The sequence below is a fragment of the Neopsephotus bourkii genome, unplaced genomic scaffold, assembly GCF_033783945.1.
Source record: "Neopsephotus bourkii isolate Nb327-2 ecotype Australia unplaced genomic scaffold, CSIRO-AGI_Nbou_v1 NB_1462, whole genome shotgun sequence".
Taxonomy (NCBI): domain Eukaryota; kingdom Metazoa; phylum Chordata; class Aves; order Psittaciformes; family Psittacidae; genus Neopsephotus; species Neopsephotus bourkii.
Genome location: NW_026901939.1, coordinates 581,614 through 604,856, shown reverse-complemented (window position 1 = coordinate 604,856; position 23,243 = coordinate 581,614). Strand labels below are relative to the sequence as shown.

Here is a 23,243-nt window from a genome sequence, read left to right as displayed (position 1 = left end):
TGCCCGGAGACAGCGTTCGGGGCCGGGCGTTGCTAACGCGTTCATCCCGGAGGGAAGGAACGCAAACCCCGTCCCGGCTGGCGGTCCGGACCTGCCCGGTGTCCGCACGTTGCAGAGCCCGCTTTGTGCTGCGGTGCGGAGCAGCGCCAAGTAACAGGTACCGGTGCCCTCGGTGGGGAGCTCCTGCGGAGCCAGCCCAGCTCCTCGGCCGGGCGGGACCCTCGGTGTCCGCTCCACAAGCTAAGAACTGAGCTCCCCTTGCCCAGATGAGCGGCTCTAACACTGAGTTAGCCCTGGAGCCAGCTGTTGTTGTGCGGTTTGACCTTTCTCTGGGCTCCATCTGAACGCAGGGCATGAGGAGAACCCAGCCCTGGTGTCAGGACAGGGAAGTTTCGGCCTCTGTTTGGTCCGACTTTCACCCATCACCATCAGTTGTCACAAAAGCCGTGTTCGTACGGTTATTTTCAGTGGGGGTTTTCAGCCTGTTCTCTTTTCTGCTGGCAGGGGTTAGTGGTGCTTGTGGTCACTGCGACCTTGCTGCCCAGGGAAGTGCTAATTTTGTTCCACCCTCAAATTGATTACAAATAGGAGATAGTGCGCAGGGATTTAATTAGGGCATGGATGTGCAGTATGGATTCTCAGGCAACAGTTGGTAGCACAGGGCTCTGCCTTTTCACTGGGCTTGGGTTTAGAAATAAGAGGGGGAACAAAAACCTCGCGTTTACCAGACCACTGATTAGTCCTGTCATTGCTTCCATGTCTTCTGCCCAGTGGAAGTCAAAGAGAAGTAGTAGAAAGAACTAATCTGACCCTTTCTGTTAGCAGTCTCTGTCCTGTGATGTTCAGCAAAGCAGCCATCAGTGCAGTGACCAAACCCCATCTCTCCTCAGGTCATGTAAAAGGGGAAGGCTGTTGTGTATATCAAGACCTGTGATAAGGAAAGCAAAAAGTACCAAACCCCACCTTTCTTAAGGCAATTTAAAAAGGGAAAGCTGTTGTACACATTAAGACTTGTGATTAGGAAAGCGGAAAGTGCCCTTCTCTGTATATATGACTTTTCCAACTATGTGCCAAAGTTACACTTGTGCTTTCCTGGGGGAACAAGTGAGCTCCGCTCTGGGAAGCGGGATATGGAAGAGTCTGAAAAAGAAAACGAATACACAGCCCCACAGGTCATTTGAGCCTTATTGTGCTGTTCCTTATTCCCCCCATAGGATTGCAGGCAGCTGGAAGTCCTCCATTTCCAGCAATCCCAACGTTAACTGCAGCTTTCCCACTGCTCTAAGAGGCAGGAGGGGATGATGTTTGTTTCTGCTCTTGCGTCGCGCTGGTGACTGGAGGATCCCGAGGGCTTGGCTGTGGGTGGGCTCAGCACTTCCATACTTTCTGTGCATGACGAGTGCACAGGCTGCTTGTCCTCCTCTCTCGGCAGCAGCAGAACCTCCCCATGGATAGCTGGTCCGGAAGGTTAAAGCTGAAGTAGTTTGAGCACAGGGGTCGCCTGTGCGATGGTGCAGCCGGGATCCTTTATGGCCAGGGGCTTCTGACCATGGTGATGGTGAGGTAAGAGGTGAGGGGCTTGGAGTGAAAGCCCAGCTATGCTGGGGCTGGTGATGTGTGGAGAGCTGTGTGCTCTGGTCCATGGTGGCAGTGGGTGTCTGGCCTGGCAGTGCTCCTGTGGCTCCTTGTATGAAAATGATCCCTTTGTAGCATAGTTTTTGGGAAAACAGTAACTTGACTGACGTTTGTATGTTGGGAAGTTTGTGTTTTGGATCATGTGAAACTTTTTAATGTAATGGTTTTTTAACTCTGTTGAATACGTGTTCAGCTGCTCTTTGTGGTGCTGTTTGATTCATCACCCAACTTCTGCCCTTGCAGTGGCTTTTGAAATGGGCTTTGTTGAGTTTTAGATCAGTTTAAACTGAAAAGCTATTAAAAACTGAAGACTGGCTGTACTGTTTCCAAACCTACTTTTAGTGCTAAGACTGGAATTGCAAGTTTGCACTATCACTGATGCAGTGGACATTCGAACTTAAAAACCTAAGTGTTTTCTAAATTGTTTGGGGGTTTTTAAAGCAAAGCAACTCACAGGTCTGAATGTGTGATTGTAAACGAGGAACTGGCATGAAGTGTCTGTTTTCCAGCTGGGTGCCACTGCTGCCCATTCTTAGCCCTTCGTTAGTGATTATTTTTGCCTGTTGCTTCAAAGCAAACGCCTAAGGCATCCCAGATAACTTGCAAGTGATGCAAATATCAGTAAAGAACTGAACAAATTGGGGTCACAGACTGAGGGATGGTGGATGGCTTGGAATGAGTTAGGAAAGAGTCCAGAAGGCTTGAGAAGTGTGCTGACAGTGAGGACTTCCAGCAGTCCATCTGCCTCTAAGCAGAGCGAACGTTAACAGCTCCTTACCAGTCCATGAGTGTGCTTGTGAGGACGGGGCTGTCGCAGGGCAGTGGTCAGCTGCTGGACAAGTTCAGACCCATTGTAAGAGTTCTGCAAAGATTTTGGTACTTACTGAAGAGTTAATTGTAGACACAGGTTTTCCGAGGAGTTTTCTGGTATTCCAAGGGCAATTCCGAAGTGGGTTGTTTAGCTGGAACTATCTTAAAAGGTCTTTTCTTGGCTTTGTATGGTTTTATAGCTAATGGGTGAGATTCAAGAGCAATTCTTACAACCTATGGTGGAGAGTTTGTGCTGAATTTTAATACAGAGGTTTATTGACTTGGTGATCTGACTGCCAGCAACTTCTGTGGGTCCAAGCAACCAAACTCTCCTAAAACATCCCATTTTACCAAATGGAAGATGAGGTCCAGTGCGCTTTTTGCAGTTCCTGCAATTGTGAGCGGCTGTAACTCAGCCACTTGGGACCAACAAAGCAACTTAGAAACATGCTGCTGGGAGTAATTTAATCCTGAAAACACCCGCATGGGTCCCTTCTGGACAGGGTTACGCAGACTCCTGTGCTGGGCAGGCACTCGCAGCATGGCTGATGCTGCTTTTCTGACCAAGCTGTGATGCTGGTGAGTGAAAGCTTGTTCCAGTCTTGGTGACCTGCCAGCGTTCCCCTCACAGTCATTTGGACCTGGCTCTTTCCTAATGCCACTTTAGGTTTTCATTGTCTCCCTTTTAACCGCTGGGAATGCCAAGTGAGTTGTAGCAGATACCTCTCATTTCCACCTTAGCCCTGTTGCTCAGATGGGATTCTCTGAACCACTGCACCAACTCAGACTGTGGTCATTACTGGACAGTTGGAGTAAAAACCTGGCAGATAATGGGCCCCTTTGTGGTCTGGCTGCTCTTCATGGGGCTGCTGGCTCATTAGGGGGAAGGTGATCCTTCTTTCCCACCCTAGTTCCAGCTTTTGTTTTTGGTGCCGTGACTCAACAAAGTGCTTTATGGAGGTTGTGCTCCAGATTTATGTATTTTTAATCTGGCTAATAGGAAGTAAATTATTTCCTGTGAGAAAAAGATGCGCTAATGTTCCTTACTTTTTATGCTTGCCTTATGATAACACTGCTGACTGGTATAGGGAAGCACATTCCTTCCTCACATGTACTTAGGAAGACTCCCTGAATTACAAATACACCTCTGAAAACTGGTCCCTGGACTACACCAGCCTCTGTGTGGGAATGGGATCCCGATTGCCTTGGAAGGAAGGTTATCTTGCAGGACCCCACACCATTATCAGTGTTTGCAGCTGGTCTTTGTGCTTCCTGTGAGCAGCAGCAGGAGGGAAGTTCCACCGTCCAGTGCTTGTGCTGTGTAGTAACATGTAGTTGTGGTTAATAATGGTTGACTTATATCAAATCCCATCTCACTTGCTGGGTTCAGTATTGCTAAGTGTCTGAATACTGCCTCTGTACTTCTAACTGTCTGAATTACCAGCTCACTGGCCATTGTCCATCATGGTTCTGGTGGGCTGTTTGCTTTCCTCTCAAAGCCACACACAGAAAGATTTGATCTTCAAAATGCCCCTTGGAGGGGAAAAAGGCAATGGTGGCTTTCCTTTTTTGACCTTCTCATACCATAAATATGAGCTGTTATCAGTGCTTGGCTGGTGACTCACAGCTCTCCCCAAACTGGAGAACACTGAGTAACTGAGGACATTACTTGTCTGCGAGATCTGGTTGGGATTTTTAAACACTTGGCTTCTTTTCCTGTAAAACAAAAGATTTCAGGTGCAGTTCCTGGCTGTGATCCGGGCAGCGTGTGGCTGGGCAGTTAGGATGTTACTAGGTATTTTGTGATCAATACTGAAAATGGTTAATGCTGTAGCAGAAAGAAATGCCTTTTCCTTCAGCAAACCCAGATAACTGAGTTTCATCCCTCAATATCAGTTAATAATTCCAGAAGGATTAAATCTCAAAGAAGAACCTATGGCTTTAAGTAATAACACGAGTTACAATAAACTCCATAAATAAAAAGCTATATTTGGAAGAAAAGGAGTAGTGTATTTATGGGCAAAACTGTATTAAAGGAAATGTGATGGAAAAATTGAGTCAGATGAGCTGATGTATGAGGCATTTCCCTATGGAGTCATTGGGCTGAAAAATGTTTTCTATGCCTAAACTTGAACAGATGCTTCAACACACACACACATGCACACATGTACAATCCTCCCTAGTTTAATATTAGCAGTTGTGTGCATAGCACTGTGATTAATTCACAGACCAGCCTGGTTTAGTCTCTTTTCCAGGGGCTATGGGATATTTCCAGATCATCCAGGTACTTATGTCTGGCTGTAAGCAAGCAGCCTGCTTAGTAGCAGTGTTTCTTCTCGGCTTGCCACCAGGCACATGCTTAAGTCACTCGCTGACCTGGGATTTACATTTTTACACAGGAATGAAAAATCTCTCCCCATTACCTTGCTCAGATGAAAACCCTTGGAGTCAGGCAGCTCTCTTGCCTAAATAAGTCCATGATCCCAGCTCTGGGCTCTCAGAGACATTAGTTCCACCTTTTTAGTTACGGATTTGTCAGAAAACAATTCGGAGTGCAGTTCTTGACCTCGATTAAGATACTGTGGAAGTACAAAGAGAAGACATACATATGAATGAGCAGCAGACTGTGCCTACAGTTCTTTTGAGTACTGATGTAGCATTGGTGGTGCTGGAGAGGTGGCTGACAGTTGTAGTTTATTATTTCCCCTTTGAAGACCCATTGTGGTATTGTCCTTAATCCCCTTTCCCAGAGTTGTAGGATTTGCCTTGTAGGCTTCCTCTCTTCTAAAACTCCCCAAAGCTAAATGCAGCGTGTTGGAGCTGTTTGTTTCTGCTTTGCTTTCCAGAGTGAGCCAAACTGATGCAGGAATGTGGAAAAATGGCTTCTGGGTTTAAACATGGCTCTGGCTGTGGTGCCTCAGAAGTGCATGTCCTCGGGATGGGTGCTGATGCTGCTGGCATCGGGATATTGACTCCTGCTCCTGGTGACATCCCAGCATCAGCCCCTTGTGAGTGCTGCGGCTGTGCCAGACTCTGGTATAACAAGTCATCCTCTGTAAAGTTCTATATCTCTCTTGTGCCTAAAATAGTAGAGAGCCTGGAAGGGAGATTGGATTTCTTGTGTGTTTCCATGCCACCTTGAGGGTGAGTTTCTGACTCTGTGTTAACTCATGGAAGTCTTGCTGTGTTACGGATTCAGGGACACAGCTGACAAGTAATGCTGCATAAGCCAGGGGCCTGAGGTCAGAGAAACATCTGCAGGCAGGCACGGGGCTGGTGTAGGTTGTGCACATGGGGCTGGCCCTGGTGTTAATATGCTTTTAAATGGCATAAAAATAAAATCAGTAAGGCTTGTAATGTATGTCTGGAAGGGTAGGTGCCTTTCATGCAGCAGCTCTTCCTAAAAACCTCCTGATTTTCATGGAAAACACTGAAATAGTTGAGAAGCAACTGGATTTTAATTGCAGCAGGCACTGATTCACTAGAGTTACTTGGCTGACATTCAGATAGGTAATTTTTAAAAGGAGAAGAATTTTCATAGTGGAAACTGTGATTCCTGGGATATTCAAAAAATGACATGGAAATGTTTGGGAGGAATTACACAGTGATCTTCCATCCAGCCATATGGAAATGATCTCCTTTATTCCTTGGTGCAATTAGTCTTTGCTACTTCTGGCATTTACTTGAAGCATCCACCTCTGTGGCATTGCCCGGCTCGATCTGTATTCCTCAGCCTGCTCTTGCTCTCTTTGCAGTCTGTGGCAGACCCTCATCGATCCGGGTGTCTGCAGAACCCAGTTCCCTGGAGGATTGTGCTGGGAAGGTATAGACAGAAATAAATCACTGCTGCCCTTCAGGTGTGCCCATTGCGTGAGATTTGCCGGACGAGTACACACTGAATGCCAATCAGGTGCAACTTATCCACGGTCAATAACCTGAGGTACCAGTGGGTTTGCTTTTTGGCTTCCTCTAGTACCTCTCTTTTAGCTGATTTGTGGAAGTGCTCTTCCCACAGCCCCCCGGGGAGCTGTTTGCTTAAGCAGTTGCCATGCATTTGGGAAGCTCAGTGTTGTAGTTTTAAGCTGCCTTAAATTTGCTGCTAATTTTCATAAGCTTTTGATAATACTAAATCTGATCAAATCTGTGGCTGTGGAAGGCAGTTAGGTGGCCAGAAATGCCCCCCTGTGCTTGGGGCATGGTGGGAAAAGGACTTCTGGCTTCCTCTCATAGAATACAAGTTATTTGTGGCTATTCTCAGATGGAACAGAAGCAGTTGGTATGTGTGTTCTCCCAGCTGGTATGATGGAGCGTAGGGACTTCAGTCGGCAAGTGCCTCAGGTCTGTTCCCTAAAGAGTCTAGAGGAGTATTAAAGTCTTTCAGAAAATGACAATTTTGGGCTTCTTATTTCACTATAGGAAATAATTTTTTTTTCAAGAAATAATTCACTGAGTGGATTTATGTGTGTAGTTGTATTCTAAATTTTATCGTTGGCAGAATAAAGCTGTTGAGACTCCTGTTGAACTCGAGCTGGAGGAACAGTGGAATGCCAGTACTGCAGTCTGGTGATTTACTACGCTCCTTTTCTCAAAACAAACTGTACTTAAACCCAGCTTCCTGGAATGAAACTCTTCAGTTATTCCTGCAGTTCAAGAGCAGTTGGGAGCCATGGAAGCAGCAGGACAGCATTTGGCCGGCGAGTGAGCTTGCCTGGCCAGCTTGTGTGATTGCTGCTCTCTTGTTGTTGTGGGCCCCTTGCTCTCTGTGTGGTGTTCTGGAAGGAGCATCTGTGCTGTGGAATGGTTTTGGTGGTCTGGTGAGATGTGTTGTTCTATCCGTGGCTGCAGATGCTCCCAGCACCATCCTCATATGTTGTTGAGGTGTATAGGTAACCTGACAGTGAGAAGGTCTTCTGGTGGCTGCCTGCCATCCTTGTGAGCTTAGTGCTCTCCACCTAGGGAGACATACGGATGTGGAAAGTCACAGAGGTCTGCAGACTTTTCTGGTCCTTGTTCTCCATATCTCAGCAAACAGAAGGTCCTGAGCAGGTTTAGCAGAACTATTCCAAGTGCTGGAAGAGGGATTTTTTACAAGGGCATGTAGTGACAGGATAAGGGGGAATGGCTTTTAGCTGACAGAGGGGACATTTACCATAAGGGTGCTGAGGCGCTGGCACAGGGTGCCCAGAGAAGCTGTGGCTGCCCCATCCCTGGCAGTGTTCAAGGCCAGGTTGGACACAGGGGCTTGGAGCAAGCTCCTCTAGTGGAAGGTGTCCCTGCCTGTGGCAGGGGGTTGGTGCTGGATGAGCTTTAAGGTCCCTTCCAACCCAAACCAGTCTGGGTTTCTGTAATTCTAATGTAGTTGGTGGTGAGGGTTTGCAGTGTCCTCATCTGCCTTCTGAGCATCCTTCTCTAGAAAGCTGCTGTTGAGGAAAATGTTGCATGAATTTGTTATAATTGCAGGGTGAGCTGGTGTCTTCTACCAGACCAGGTGAGAGAGCTGGAAATAGTCTGATTTTGAATTTGAGTCACTGTGAAACAACTGCCATGTTGCAGAAGGGGTAACTGGGGCCATTGCATCATGGTATGTGCTGTCTGTTTTATTTACAAGCTGCTAGTTTGTGAGGCTTATCTCTGAAGCAAACACTGTCTTAGTTTCTTTTGGCTGCCATAAGATGGTGGGGGGTGAATTAGGTGTTCATCCCATTCAGTTGAGAGCTCAGCTGAGAGTCTTTTGATGTACAGGAGCCGACAGAATTGCTCTCTTCTGGCTTCTCTCTCCTCTCCCGAAATGGCTGCAGAGTGATATTTGGGTCACTTGCCTCCAGTGTGTCATTTTCTTTTGACACTCATCCCTCTGAGCAGATAGGAGGAGCCCGATGGGGAGCTGCTGTGGTGCTGTTGGCTGCACTGGAATCAGGAGTAGTTCCAGGGGTGTTGTGGTTGTTTGAATCACTAATCACATCAAGACAGGGAGATGTCTCTGATGCCTGACTGAAACAGTATGTGAGTGAAGATACACAGAGCTTGCTGCAAGAGGGAGGAGGGCACCCAGGTAGGGGCTTGGATGCTCTAAGCCCCATGCAAAGGCGGTTGCTCTCTGTCAGCACATGTCCTTCAGTGGCTTCCCTGTGGATGGAACACACAACAGCATTTGTGTGTTCTTCAGTTTGGACCAGACACCTTTTGGCTCTGAAAACCATGATTTTTTCCTTCTTCCCTTGCTGTAGTGCTCTGGGTCTCAGGGTGAAAGTGTTCCTCCCTAGGGCTGAACTCTTAGGCAGGGCATCATGCTCCCTTTCCTCTGAGTGCACAAGCCCTGTTGCTCTGCCTGGGCTCTTCTCTTCCCTGGCACATCTCTGGCTGAAGCAGGACCCTGTCCTGCAGTTCCTTTCCCTCCACACGCTGGTGAGAGTGCCTGACAGAGCTGGCTGTGTGGGATTCGTTGGTGGATGTGTGGGATTTGTTGGCCAGTGTGTGCAGTAGCCCAAGCCCCGCTGTCCATCACACATCCATTGCTGTTGGTCACTTTGTACAGGCCTTTTATCATCATCCCCACTGCATTTTTATCATCTTTATCCTTCCATTGCCCGTATTTGTTAAAACAACAACTAAGAACACAGGTGAAAGAGCTTTGCTGCATGTGACTGTCTTCTACTTAGTGAGGAGCAAATGCAGCAGCACTGAGGCTGGGAGCAGGGAAGGGCCTGGGTTGCCAGTGCTGTCAAGAGACCAGTTCACAAAGGAGCTGCTCAGAAACATCCCAGCTGAAGAGCTGAGTGAGAGGAGAGTGGGTATGCACTGGAGAGCTCCAGCAGGGTGGTTTTTGAGCTCCAGCAGGGTGGGTTTTGAGCTCCAGCAGGGTGGGTTTTGGGCTCCAGCAGGGTGGGTTTTGAGCTCCAGTGTGGCAGCTCTTCACTTGTTGGGTTATTCCTAACCCAGCAGCTGTGTTGTGAAGGGAGAGGGGTTGCCTGCACTGCAAGGTTCAGTCCCAGCACTGTGCTGGTATGAGCAAGGTTTGGCAGGATGCCGTGTCAGTCTGGCTGTAGCTTGTTGCCCTGAGGATGGAGCGTTTTGTGGCACGGGCTGTCACGCACTGTGGCTCACCCTGTTATCTGCTCACCAGCTTCTTTTCTCCATTATTACATTTCACATCACCAGAGTACAAGCATCATCTGGGGCTTGCTTCAGCTTCTTGATCCCTCAAGCCTGTAGGACAGATCTGAAGAGCAGCCTGCTCAGGTTTGCTGAGCATCTGACAGCTCTGGCCTGAATCACTACAGAAATGCCAAATTTGGGAGCTCACCATGCCAATTGCTGAGCTGGTACACCTCATTCCCATCGTTCAGAAGGGATGCTGAATGCTGAGCATGGATAAAGGGATTCAGGCTGACACAGACCCCAAAATGGGTCTCCAAAAGGGCTAGCAGAGACTCTACAGCCCAGCCTCTGTTGTGCTGAGGCCTGGTGACAGTGCAGGTTCTTCTCTCACATGGGCTCGAGTCAAGCTTGCAGGCTGCCCGATGGACACTGCTCCTCCAGAGCCAGGGTCTCGCGTGCTCTGGGGTGTGTGCCCTGCAGATGATGCTTCCTGGAGGAGTGTGGTTGCTGTAGGTGAAGTAAAAGCTGCGTTTGGGAAGCACAAACCACGTCGTGATTCTGCTTGAATTGTGTCACTGCGGGGGAGTGTTGCTAAAAGTGTCGCTTGGCTTCATGTTGGCATTACCTAGAGGGCACGCCGGGGCTACTGGAGGTTCATGTCTTATCTGCACATTCCAGTTTATCTCTGAGCTGAATGCTTGGGTGGGTGGATGGATGTTGATTTTCCATCGGAGATGTAGTTGACATCTTTATTTTTTTGACAGCACAAGAATCTTATTATATCTCTACCTCTTACCCATATTTTAGTGTTCTGTTTATACCCTGCATGGGATCTGTGGTCTCATCATTCAGAGAGGGGTGTTTTAGACTCAGGGGGATTGGTGTGTGATCAGCAGGACCTTGTCAGGATGCCTGGGATTTGAAGGCACTGTTCAGAAATGGTTTCTAAATTGACACTGATGCTTTGTGGCTGTTTCAAAGCCATTCTCTGCTCATTGCCATGAGAGGCTTGCCAGATGAGAGTGTTTACTTGAAAAAGCAGCCTCTTCATTCCCAAATATTCTATAATATAGATTAGAACTGAAATTGAATACAGTTTTCTTATTATTTTTCATATGTATAGCGCTGTAAACGCTTTAGGGACTGTAGTGATAGGACAAGGGGTGCTGGGTTCAAACTGAATCAGGGGAAGTTCAGACTGGATATAAGGAAGAAATTCTTTCCTGTGAGGGTGCTGAGGCACTGGCAGATGTTGCCCAAGGAAGTTGTGAATGCTCCATCCTGGCAGTGTTCAAGGCCAGGTTGGACAGAGTCTTGGGTGCCATGGTTTAGTGTGAGGTGTCCCTGCCCACGGCGGGGGGGGGGAACTGGATGATCTTAAGGTCCTTTCCAACCCGAACTATTCTATGATTCTGTGATTCTGTGAATAAAGTTGGTGGTGATTGAACCCACTTCCCTCGCTAACGATGGAAGGGTGAGAGCAATGAATTATCTTATTCCAGGAAGATCCCCACATCCTTCCCCTCACGTCCCTTAGGAGGATGGGTGCTGGCACTGCTGCTCCAGATGGGAAGTCAGGTGGCATTGGCACAATATTCAGTGGGATTTGTGGTGTGCTGCTGCCTTGCTAGTGCTGAGTCTGGCCGTGACTTTCTCCTTTCTTGAACAGCAAAGTCTTACTTGTTTTACAGGTTAATAAAGAAAGGAACTCATGGAATCATAGAATCCCAGCCTGGTTTGGGTTGAAGGGACCTTAAAGCTCCTCCAGCTCCAACCCCTGCCACGGGCAGGGACACCTTCCACTGGAGCAGCTTGCTCCAAGCCGCTGTGTCCAACCTGGCCTTGAGCACTGCCAGGGATGGGGCAGCCACAGCTTTTCTGGGCACCCTGTGCCAGCGCCTCAGCACCCTCACAGGGAAGAGCTGCTTCCTTATATCTGTCCTGAACTCCCCTATTTCAGTTTAAACCCATCACCCCTTGTCCTATCGCTACAGTCCCTGATGAAGAGTTCCTCTCCAGCATCCTTGTAGGTCCCCTTCAGACACTGGAAGCTGCTCTGAGGTCTCCCCGCAGCTTCTCTTCTCCAGGCTGAACAGCCCTGGTGTTCTCAGCCTGGCTCCATACAGGAGCTGATAAAGCCCTTGCTCATCCTCGTGGCCTCCTCAGGACTTGCTCCAACAGTTCCATGTCCTTATGCTGAGGACATCAGAACTGCACACAGTGCTGCAGGTGGGGTCCCATGAGAGCAGAGGAGCTGGATCACCTCTTTCAACCTGCTGGTTATGCTCCTTGGGATGCAGCCCAGCACACACTGAAGCAGCTCATGTTCAGTTTCTCATTGACCAACACCCCCAAAGTCCTTCTCCTGAGGCTGCTCTGAACCTCCTCTCTGCCCAGCCTGTAGCTGTGCCTGGGATTGCCCCGACTCAGGGGCAGGACCTTGCACTTGGCTGTGTTGAGCTCCATGAGGTTGGCGTTGGCACCTCTCACACATGTAATTCCCATGTTTCCTTGGAAATCTGATAAATCCTGCCCTTTCTTAGATTTCAGTGTAAATGAGATGTGAGTAATGCAAGTTATTCATTCATCCTCATGCAACTCCTATTGTAATTAGCCTGTGGGACCAATTTTACTTTCATGGACCATGAAACCTCTTTTGACTAGCAACGGAATTGCCATGCATTTATTCTTGCATTTTTTCATGTCTTTTTTAATGGCTTCAGAACAAAGCTAATATTAATAAATTAATCATATTTTGTTAGCATGACACTGGAGAGCATCTTTTTAAGGGAAAAATGTCTTCCTGTAAATATATTCCCCCCAACAACTGCCTTTGGCTACAAAATAAGCTGTTTAAGACAAACCTTGTCTGAGGAGGGGCTGGTGAAAGAGACACCCAGGAGCTGCAGCTCCCTGGTTCCCCAGGAGCCGTGCCTCATGTTCCTGTGCTGCACCTCGCCTCCACCCCAGGGGGCACGTGCTCGTGAGCTGAAGCCCATACCCTGCTGTGGACTCAGCCTGGGTGGGTGTCTCCAGCTGAGAGGGGATGGTGAGCTGGGCTAGGGCAGCGCTGTCAGCCAGGGTGGAGAGATCAGGTGCAGAGTCCTTCAGCCAGGGTCAGGATGGGTTGGGTTGGAAGGGACCTTTAAGCTCCTCCAGTTCCAACCCCTGCCACGGGCAGGGACCCCTTCCACTGGAGCAGCTTGCTCCAAGCCCCTGTGCCCAACCTGGCCTTGAGTACTGCCAGGGATGGGGCAGCCACAGCTTCTCTGGGCACCCTGTGCCAGCGCCTCAGCCCCTTCATGGTAAAATGTTTCATCCTGATGTCCTGTCTAAACCTGCCGTCTGTCAGTTAAAAACTGCTGCCTCTTGTCCTGTCACTAGAAGCCCTGATGAAAAGGCTCCATTTTATTTATAAGCCGCTTTCATATGAATTGAAAGACCACAGGAAGGTCTCCCCTTCAGGAGCCTTCTCTTCTCCAGGCTGACCCAGCCCAGCTCTCTCAGCCTGGCTCCAGAGCAGAGCTGCTCCAGCCCTCACAGCATCCTCATGGCCTCCTCTGGACCCACTCCAGCAGCTCCAGGTCTGTCTTGTGTCAAGGACTATGCAGTGTTTGATGCAGCCCAGGACAGGAGTGGCTCTCTGCACTGGGGGTGCACACTGCCTTCAGCCTCCAGTACACCCCAGTCCTCTGCAGGGCTGCTCTCCATCCACCCACCCCCTGGTCTGTGTTGATGTTTGGGATTGGTCAGCCCAGGTGCAGACTCTTGCACTTGGATTTGTTGAACTTCAGGAGTTTCACATGGGCCCTCTCCTTCACCCTGTCAGGGTCCCTCTGGACAACACCTATTCCCTTCAGTGTTTTGGTGGCCCCTCAGCTTGGTGCCATCCACAGACTTGCTGAGGGTGCACTCAGTCCCACTGGCCGTTCATGATGGAATATATGGAATGAGTCTTGATATCACAGAAGTATCATCGCACCATGGGAGATCTTGAGTTGGAAGGGACCCATAAAATCACTGAGACCGACTCCCTGCTCCTTGCAGGACTGCCTGACACTAATGCAAACATCAGCAAGCTCCCTGCTGTCCTCCCTGACTGGTGGGAGGCCATCACAGATGAGAACATCCCAGTTAGGTGAGAAAGCTGAAAGGAGATGAAATTAATCCCATGTTTAAATGGATTTTCAAAGCCACCCATGGGCTGGAGAGGGGAAGCTGCAAACACAAGAGGCTCATTGCTGCCTGTGTGTGAGCAATAGCTGTGTTAAAATAACTCCAGCGATTTCCTGCAGTGAATCTTAGTAAATCTGATGTTTTTTTCCTTCTTTTTTTCCATGTACCTGCTCCAAATTCCTCTTTATTCTGTCTGGATCTCAGTGTGCACAACTTTCTCCCCCGCAGGAGCCAGCTTGCTGTCAGAGGAGTGTCATGTTCTTGGCGTGGTATGTCCTGCCGGCTCCGTGGAGCCTCCGCCGCTGGAAGGGTGGGAATGAGCTTCTGACAAAGACAAGGAATGAAAGTCTCTCTCAAATGCACTTTCTGGCATGGTTTAAATGAGCTGGAATTGCTGACATTCTGCCTTTTTCACGTATGTGTCAGTGTCCATAGACTGATTTCAAACCATGAAAAATTATTGAGTTAAATGTTGTCAGAACAGCAAATCCGAGAGACACCAAGTGTACGTTAGGTGAAGGTTACTGCAATGTAGCTGGGTCCTGCAGTTCTTGTGTTGTGAAGGCAGAAGCATGCAGCCCCCAACGCTGGCTGATCTCATGAATGAAGGATACCACCATTTCAAATGCCTTAAAACAATTCTTGCTTTCATATTCCATTCAGTTTAGATGGCTTAAACGTTTCCAGTAAGAGAAGGCTTTAATGACGGGTTGTTTTGCTTGAGCTAAGCTGTTTCCTTAAAGACAAGGAGGGTCTTTGCTGCTGGGATTCTCCCATATTTGTGGCAGCAGCTCTGCTCTGGTCTAAAGCTAAATTTAGAACAAGTGACACTTTCTTGTTGAAGACATTCCGAGCTCTTCCACTTCCCATCTCCGCAGCCACCGCTCTGGAATCAGATGTCTTGGTTATTAAACACACATCTGATAACGCCGCCGTCTGCATCTGAAGGCTGTGGTTAACCCGAATGTACAAGTGTGTGGGGTCAGTGTCGTGTGCAGGTTTATCATGCTGCTCATTTATATAATGGGTGGAATCAAGGACATGGATCCCAGTCTTTCTCCTAAAGCAGGGCCTTCCAGTGGGTGCCACAGCCGAGGGAGCCAAGCTGTGACCACAGTCTCCCTCTTTATGGCTGGTGAACGATATGAGCCAGGTAGAAAACACACTGTGAAGAGCTGATAAAGACCTCAGGAGAATTCATGAGATACCGAGGTAGAAGCTCATCTCAAAGATTCAGTGTCCCTTCTGGTGTTGGAACTGTGGCACTGCAGCTTGGTGTGAATGGGAGTGTTGTGGCTCTTACCTGTGTATCCCCCCCTTGCAGATGTGGGGCTCTCTTGCATTTTCTGTGCAGAGGGTTGAAGCCTCTTTGGCCACATAGAATACCCCTGACTCTACCACCCCTTTTGACTCCTAATCTGAGTGTGTGCTGGGAAATGTGCCAGTGAGGCACAGTCTTTTGTCGCACTGGTGCAGAACTCAGGGCTGCAGAGCTGCACTTGGGGTCTTTTTGAAATGGGGTCAGAGCGTGAAGCCACTTGCAGTAAGGGCTGGAAGCCTTGGGTCTTTTTTCCTGTTAAAAAGGTGTTATTTCATCCAGTTTTGTCTATGGCATAACGGTTGTGTAGAGAGAAGAGCTGTGACTGTAAACCTGGATTGATGCATGTCCAACTGACAGCCGCCAGATAAATTGATTCACTGGTCATCATTTTCTTCCCATGTTTCCCAGCTAAATAAATTAAACTCTAAATCTCTCACTTCCAGGCATCTTCCCAGTTCTTCAGCTGGTTTTGAGGCTGGAATACTCACTCTCTGATGTTTAAGCAACTTCTGAAGGATGCAGACGCAGGCATTGAGTGCTGTCTTGCTAACCAGGAGGTAAGATCACCCTCCTTTCTCTTGTTTGCACGTGACACAGCCAAGGGTTGCATCCATCATTTCTGCTGCATCACCGGCTCTTGTTAAGATGCTCATCCATGGGGGCCCTCACTCCCTTCCCTATTAACTGATGGTGCGAGGAACTGTTCTTTTCCTTAGCTCTATGTCTGCATTGAGCTTGCTTAAAGCCATAGTTTTGTTTCAGTGGACTCAGCCTCTTGAGCTACCTGTGTTTTCCTCCATCACTGGTAACTCTTAGCCCTGTCTGTCTGCCTGCAAACTTGCTATCAGCAGCTTCTGGCAGCAGCCATGTCCTGGTGCAGGCTGGGGAGGCTGCAGCTGATTTGCCAGGCCTGTTCCTGACCTTTGCAAGAACTTGCTGCAGTTACGGGCAGTTGATCTTGGTTCTGATGTGGGAATCATTTGTCAAGACCTTTCTTACTTTTGATATGCTTAATATGGTCTTTTTAAATACTCTCTTGTGCTATTTTTTTCTCATACTGTCATGGAGCAATAAATCAAATGTCCCACACAGCCCATCCACATGATGTCTGTGCTGTTGGCTTTTCAGCAAAACATTGAATTTCACCAGAAGGGGGATCACATTTAGATCCCTTAATTCTGGATTCATTGCATCCCCTCAAATTTCATTATTGTGCCTCTGAACAACTCTGTAGTTATATGGAAGAAGTGGAAGAGTTGCAAATATTCTTTTCTGGGCACTGGCACAGGGTGCCCAGAGAAGCTGTGGCTGCCCCATCCCTGGCAGTGTTCAAGGCCAGGTTGGACACAGGGGCTTGGATTAAGCTGCTCTAGTGGAAGGTGTCCCTGCCCGTGGCAGGGGCTGGAACTGGATAAGCTTTAAGGTCCTTTCCAGCCCAAACCAGTCTGTGACCGAAAGATGTCTTATATCCTATGGTACAAGGTCAAAGAGTTCTTCCTGTACTCAGTATTTCACCAGTTTCACTCCTTAAAGCTCCAGTTGGGCCTGTAACATTACTAGGTTTTGTTCGTTGTTACATGGAAGTGTTGCCAACCCTGAGTTTCCACTGATCGTTTTTTTCGTGTCAGGATTGCAGATTTCTATTGATTTCTGTCTAGCACCTCTTTAGAAAGTTTGACAGATGATTTTTTTGACTAGGTTTTCCTTCTACTCTCCCCAGAGCCCCAAGAAAATACACACAAGTCTTTTCGGGCCCCGGGAGAGTGATTTTTAGCCTCCCTAAAGGACTGAACCCAAATCCATAGAACAGTTCCAGCAGCAGGTTAGAAGTTAGATCATAGAATCATGACGTGCCTTGGGTTGGAAGGGACTTTAAAGCTCATCCAGTTCCAACCCATTGCCATGGGCAGGGACACGTTCCACTAGAGCAGGTGATGTTCCTTAGGTTAGACCGTTGTCTAGGCAAGGCCTGCAGGGTAGCACTGCTCGGATCACTCAGGTGCCTTAAAGCGAAGATAACAGCAGTTGCATGTCTCAGGTTTGGGCTGGGCCATCCATTTCTGTCTCAAGACAGCTTGGCATTGCCCCGTGGAGAGGACAGTTTCTCTCCATGCTTGAGGCTGAGCTCATTAGCTGAGGCTCTGACAAGGCTTGGCCACCTTCCTGCGGTTAGAATAAATCCTTCTGTTAGCAGTGGGACAGAGCCAACAGGACCCAGAGAGTTTCAGAGTTTCATCCACTGTGTTTTGGAGACTTCAGCCTTAAGTGTAAATGTTTTTATTAGCATTTGACTTTCTCTTCAGCTCGGGATTAGCTTTGGGAGCCCGTTTGCTTTGTGAAATGGCAGTTAACTGCTCCTTTTTTCTTTGTGGCAGACTTCTCAAAAGCCTGTGGAGGAGGCGTAGGATCTTCAAGCAGATTCTGGCAGCTGGAGGTTCTCGATAACAGGTGATGCTCCAGACGTGGTGGTTGTACAGCTCTAGAGGGTTCTGCCTCTCTTGGTTGAATGTTTGCACTGCTTAGGCTCACACTGATAAACTTCTAAATATTTGGGGGGTGTTATTTGTTTTTTAGATAAAATTACTTGACCACCATGAGTTGGAGTTTTCTGACCCGTCTGTTAGAGGAGATCCACAATCACTCAACCTTTGTTGGCAAAATCTGGCTGTCGGTGCTGATTGTATTTCGGATTGTCCTGACTGCTGTGGGAGGAGAATCCATTTATTACGATGAACAGAGCAAGTTTGTGTGCAACACGGAGCAGCCTGGCTGCGAGAACGTTTGTTATGATGCTTTTGCTCCTCTTTCACACGTGAGGTTTTGGGTCTTCCAGATCATCCTCGTTGCCACTCCATCTGTCATGTACTTGGGCTATGCAATCCATAAGATCGCCCGGATGGTGGAACGCAGCGAAGCCGACAGAAGAATCAGAAGCAAAAGCTTTTCTATGCGCTGGAAACAACACCGAGGCTTGGAGGAAGCTGAGGAGGACCACGAGGAGGACCCCATGATGTACCCAGAGATCGAGCTGGAAAGCGAACGGGAGAACAAAGAGCAGCAGGCACCGGGCAAAGCCAAGCACGACGGCAGGCGGCGCATCCGGGAGGATGGGCTCATGAGAATCTATGTCCTGCAGCTCCTGGCGAGGACCACGTTTGAAATTGGCTTCCTGGTGGGCCAGTATTTCCTGTATGGCTTCGAGGTGAGCCCCGTGTTTGTGTGCAGCAGGACACCGTGCCCGCACAAGATCGATTGCTTCATTTCCAGGCCAACCGAAAAGACCATTTTCCTGCTAATAATGTATGGGGTGAGCTGCATGTGTTTACTGTTGAATGTCTGGGAGATGCTCCATTTGGGATTTGGCACAATCCGGGACACATTGAACAACAAGAGGAAAGAGCTGGAAGACTCTGGTACCTATAACTACCCTTTTACTTGGAATACGCCATCTGCTCCTCCTGGCTATAACATTGCAGTCAAGCCAGAGCAAATGCAATACACTGAACTGACCAATGCCAAAATGGCCTACAAACAGAACAAAGCCAATATAGCTCAGGAACAGCAGTATGGAAGCAATGAAGAAAACATCCCTGCCGACCTGGAAAACCTGCAGAGGGAAATCAAAGTGGCTCAGGAGCGCCTGGACCTCGCCATCCAGGCCTATAACAACCAAAACAACCCCAGCAGTTCCAGAGAAAAGAAATCCAAAGTGGGCTCAAACAAAAGCAGCACCAGTAGCAAGTCAGGAGATGGGAAGAGCTCTGTCTGGATTTAATGTTGGCTGAGTTTAGATAACTGTGTTTTTTCTCCTAGTTTATCATAACCAGCAACTCCTTGAATAATGGCTTCCGTTTGACTATGTTTAATTTCAGGGATGCCCTTGGCTCGTGATTCAACCTCTCACAAAGGGGTTAAACACATATTCTAGGACTATAGAACTTTATTCTCCTGTCTTCCAAGTCAGGAGGCAAATACTTATATTTAAATCATTCTCAGTGAACGGTTTATGCTGTATGTACAGTATTATAGTACATTTATTATGCACAATCTTTTTGTACTTGTACACTGGATCTCTGATGTTACACTTTTTTATATTGCCAAGAAGCAAGCAATGGGTAGCTGGTAGCATTTTGCTAGTTTTATTACTGTGGTCCACAGTTTTCGTCGTTGTTCTTCCTTGTTTTAAACCTAAAACTTAACTATGCTGCGTTCCAGAAGTGCCTTGAACATGCAGACAGCCCAGCAGAGTCTCCACTTACCCAGGCAGCCCATGGGTGCAGCAGGGAGATTGGGAAAACATCTGTTAATGGTGCTCTTGACTCTTGTCTTTTACCCAACTGATGTGCTACTTAGGAAATGGAAATGCCGTACTTACAGCTACTGTGTGCTCCAGGGTGGGTTTCCCAGGAAAAGATGTGTGCATGAGTCCTTGCATTCCAAGTACCAGTGCCAACCCTCACGCAGAGAGGGCTCAAGCCTCCCTGCGAGCTTCCTGCACCAGGAGGGAAGAGAGACTTCCAACTCCTGCAAAACATCCCCTAAAAGTACATAGAAATTACTGGATTCAGTAATCCCATGGAGTTCTGTGATATCTATGGATAGAGATGGGTTTGAGGTCTGTTGTTACAGACAACCGCTCCCCAAGGGCATGAAGTTGTTACCATACCTTTTGGATAAGATTTCTGTCGTTTCCAAAGTAATCTGCTTAGATGGAGTCAGGGTGAATTTGTTTCTCTGTGCATTCCCTGGAGGGAGAGCCTTCCTCCCCCCCAGCCAGGCCACACGAGCTGTCTGGAAGAGTTTTTACAAAGCCCTTTCCGAATATCAATGATACTGCCTTATTCCAGACCCCTCTTCCTTCCATTATGTCCGAGGAATTCAGTTCAGACAGAGCAATCTAGAATTCAGATTTCTGCTTGAGAGACCAGTCAGATTTGGCATTTGGAGGTTTTGGCATTAATCTTGAATTTCGAATTAGAAAAGGAGAGTGCGGAATGTGCTGCCTTCGGGGCTGTCTTTTTGGCAAGGACACGCATTAATGGTTGGGAGATGCTGATAAATGTGTATGCTTTTTCTGCTACTATTTATAATGTATTCAGGACCTCGCTCCAAGCTGGGCTTTTGTTAGGTTTTCATGCGTTTGAATATATTTTGGGGGCTGTCTCAAGCAGGACTGTTCTGTTTCGAGGCTCCCTCAGTCCTTAGTGCCCTCGTTACAGCCTGGCCAGGGTCAGGATTGACAAGGAAGGCTCTGTGGACACGGGTGAACCCACACTCCGTTCCTGTCCCATAGAACATCTAAGCATAGGCTTCATGGTAAATTTAAGCTAAGGGGATATGAGCACATGCTTGCAATTGTCCTCTACCCAAGCACTTGCTGACAGTAGGTGTTTTGCTGACTTGATTTTGCTGTTTTCACTCTGGGACACCAGGCAGCCCAGGCATAGAGCCCAGCTCTGAGTGTGAGTCAGTGGGAGCCTCCCCAGTTCATCTCCAGCAGAGATGTTGGGAAGTGAGCTTCCTTTCTGCCTTTTCGTTCGGCTTTAACTCCTGGCCACTGCTCCAGGAAAGGAGCAACCCCCAAGTTTTATGCAGTGAAGTTTCAGGGTGAGGGCTGGAAGCAGAAGTAGGTAACACAGGAAGTACACAGCAGTTTGGAACAGCAGAAGTGGGCTTGTGAGCAGGGACCAGCAGCGTGGGGTTTGTTAATAGTGCTCCTCTAGTTAATGAGGAGCCTGAAGATGGGCAGAGAGGCTCTGCCAGCAGAAAGCTCTGAGTGTGATGGAGAAGCTGGCTGGAAAACATGGTCTGAAAGTACTAGGGAAAGACATTTGGAGCCTGGAGATAAACAGGGATGGTGGCTACAATCCCCTCATTATCCCAGACACTGGGGTGGTTCTTTTCAGCTTCCCAAGAGCGGGACGTTGCTTGTGGTGGTTTCAGTGGCAAGGAGTGAAAATCCTTTCTGCTTGCTGCTCTCTACACAAACTGTGGCCATTTCTTAGCAATGGCTTCCAGTAAAACGGGTTTGTGAGAGTTTCCCCAATTCATGATCCAAACTATTCCCTGCTTCAAGCTGCCGCCTTGGGTCAGTGCTGTGAGCGTCTGTCCCCAGCAGTAAATACTCCCCTTAGTGACCAAAGTGGGTAGAATATTCCAACCCCAGCACTGAATTCATTCCAAAAATGCAAATTAATGGAGCTGTTTCTGTTCCTGGTTTTTTTGTTTTCATTTGAATTGTGTATAAAGTGCACATTTTCTTTGAAACTGAGTGTCTGCTGTTAGTAGAGGATGTCTGTTCCAGCGCTAACTGTTCATGTCCGTGACTGTATTCAGTTTCAAAGCATCAGGCTTGATTTTTCCTTTTGAAGAAACGATACCTGCATTACTTTAAAATGCTCTTTTGCTTTGGCTTAATGTAGGCCATTCGGAAAGAAACGTTCAGAAGAGACTTTGGGAGAAGAAATCCTGAGCATAACTTGGGTTTGTGTTGTCATTCTCTGGTTTTGGATGCAGTTTGGAAAAACCAATCTATTAAATCCAGTGGATTCCTCCAGCCTGAGTGAGATGGCTTCATTTTCCAGCCCTAGAATATGTTCTGAATATGTGAAGGAGGGAGAGGGTTGTTTTAATGGTTTGTCTTAGAGCCACAACTTGGAGTTTTTCTGTATTTGACCTTGTTTAGCATAATGGAGTCAGTCAGAACATAACTGAACCGTGCTGCACGTGAGCTGCTCTTCAGTGACAACAGCACTCGCACACAGAAGAAGACAGATCTGTAAACTTTGGAAGTCAGACCTTGAAAAGGTCTTAGAAAACATGGAAATCTGGGCTTATGCATATGACTGAGCATGCTGATCCTGTCCAGTGAACTGTGCAGCATTAGCTGCCCTAATTTAGCTGCAGTTTGCCAAAGAACATACGGAGCTGGCTGCCCTGCTCCATTCCGAACTGCCAGCTGAATGCCCGGCTGTGTTGCCGGCACAGAAGAGGGCTTTTGTCAGTGTCCCATGCCTTGCCCTGGCTGCACATTGCCCTCAAAAGTGGGAGTGGGTCTGAGGGAGGCATCGTGGGGTTTCAGCTGTGAGAAGGCTGAAGTGAGATGGATTTGGTGGGGTGGGGGGCTTGAAATGAAAAGCTGTTTGTTCAGAGTTAAAAGCAGCCGTGTAGAGGAGGACAGCGCTGCCTCTGTCACGGAGCAACTTGTGTAAGGGCAGAAACCAGTTGTGGCAACGAAGGGGGGATCCAGCACTAACAACTCTGTGTGTTTTGTCACTGTCAGGTTACCTGAGCATCCTGCAGTGTCCTGAGAAACACTCATGGAGCAGGGAGCAGCCGAGACACAGTCACCAGCTCCCTGCCCAGGCAGGGTAACACCAGCGTGAGCCATCCAGCACGGGTTCAAGTGCATGGATAACTGAGGAGGTGCAGTGGGACCTGGGGTCGTGCTCTGTGTGCCTCTGCTGCTCCAGAAGGACGCTTAACTTCACCTTATCTTTAAGCATGTGATTATCTCTGCATGAGTCAATGCAGCCAGCTACAGGCATCCAGCTAAGCATGTGCTTAAGTGTTTTAAAGTGCAGAAGCCTTCATTTAACAGTGAATTTGCAGCAAGAAATTCTGAAACGCTTCAGGCATTTAGCTATAACTAAAAAAAGAAGGGTGCTGTTGCAGCTCTTTTCTTGCAGCATGTTTCTTGGGGAATCATCTAATAGGAACCATCATGTGATGGCTGGATTTGATCTTGTGCTCAGAGACAGGCACCCAGAGGTCAAAGCTGGGATTGTGTGCAGTCACCCCAGGCCTGCCTCTCTTGCTCCGTGCAGATGTATCTGAGAACCCCCTGGGTCTTGTGCGTGGCCTCCAGCTGCTGCCCATCTCCCAGGGGTCTCGTGCCACATCTGCCAGCCCTGTGTGGCTGCCCTGGCTTGCTTGAGGCCCTTTCCAACAGCACCATGCATCTTCATGTGATCCCAAGGGTCATTTTCCTGTTGGAAGCGTAGATGAGGTGGTTAATATTGTTAGCATTTCCTTTTCCTTCCTGTAGTTAGCTGCAGTTTTGTCTCAACTGCACTCTTCATGATGAATTCTTGATACTGGGCACATAGCTTCCCAGCTCCGAGGTTACTTTCCAAAGGATCTGTTTATTGCCTGGTTGCTCTTGGGGTGTTTGTGGCGTGCCTAATTCCTGTGAATGGGATCT

The 23,243-nt window shown here is 48.2% G+C and overlaps 1 protein-coding gene across 3 annotated transcripts; it reads left to right on the top strand.

Annotated features, from left to right (window-relative positions):
* Window positions 1-1,428: 1,428 nt before the first annotated feature.
* Window positions 1,429-20,977, top strand: GJC1 (gap junction protein gamma 1). 3 transcript variants are annotated; one of them, XM_061368913.1, is made up of 4 exons: window positions 1,429-1,563; window positions 15,484-15,597; window positions 17,416-17,488; window positions 17,615-20,977. In XM_061368913.1, the coding sequence occupies exon 4, from the start codon at window positions 17,634-17,636 to the stop codon at window positions 18,813-18,815; it is 1,182 nt and encodes a 393-aa protein (XP_061224897.1). In that variant the 5' UTR covers window positions 1,429-1,563; window positions 15,484-15,597; window positions 17,416-17,488; window positions 17,615-17,633; the 3' UTR covers window positions 18,816-20,977. The 3 variants fall into 3 exon arrangements, with proteins under 3 accessions (XP_061224897.1, XP_061224899.1, XP_061224898.1); XM_061368915.1 differs by lacking the exon at window positions 1,429-1,563 and adding an exon at window positions 13,663-13,681; XM_061368914.1 differs by lacking the exon at window positions 1,429-1,563 and having other exon boundaries at window positions 15,277-15,597.
* Window positions 20,978-23,243: the final 2,266 nt, after the last annotated feature.

What these genes read in the sequence shown, in the direction of transcription:
- GJC1 (XM_061368913.1), top strand. Translation starts at nt 17,634, where the DNA reads ATGAGTTGGAGTTTTCTGACCCGTCTGTTAGAGGAGATCCACAATCAC.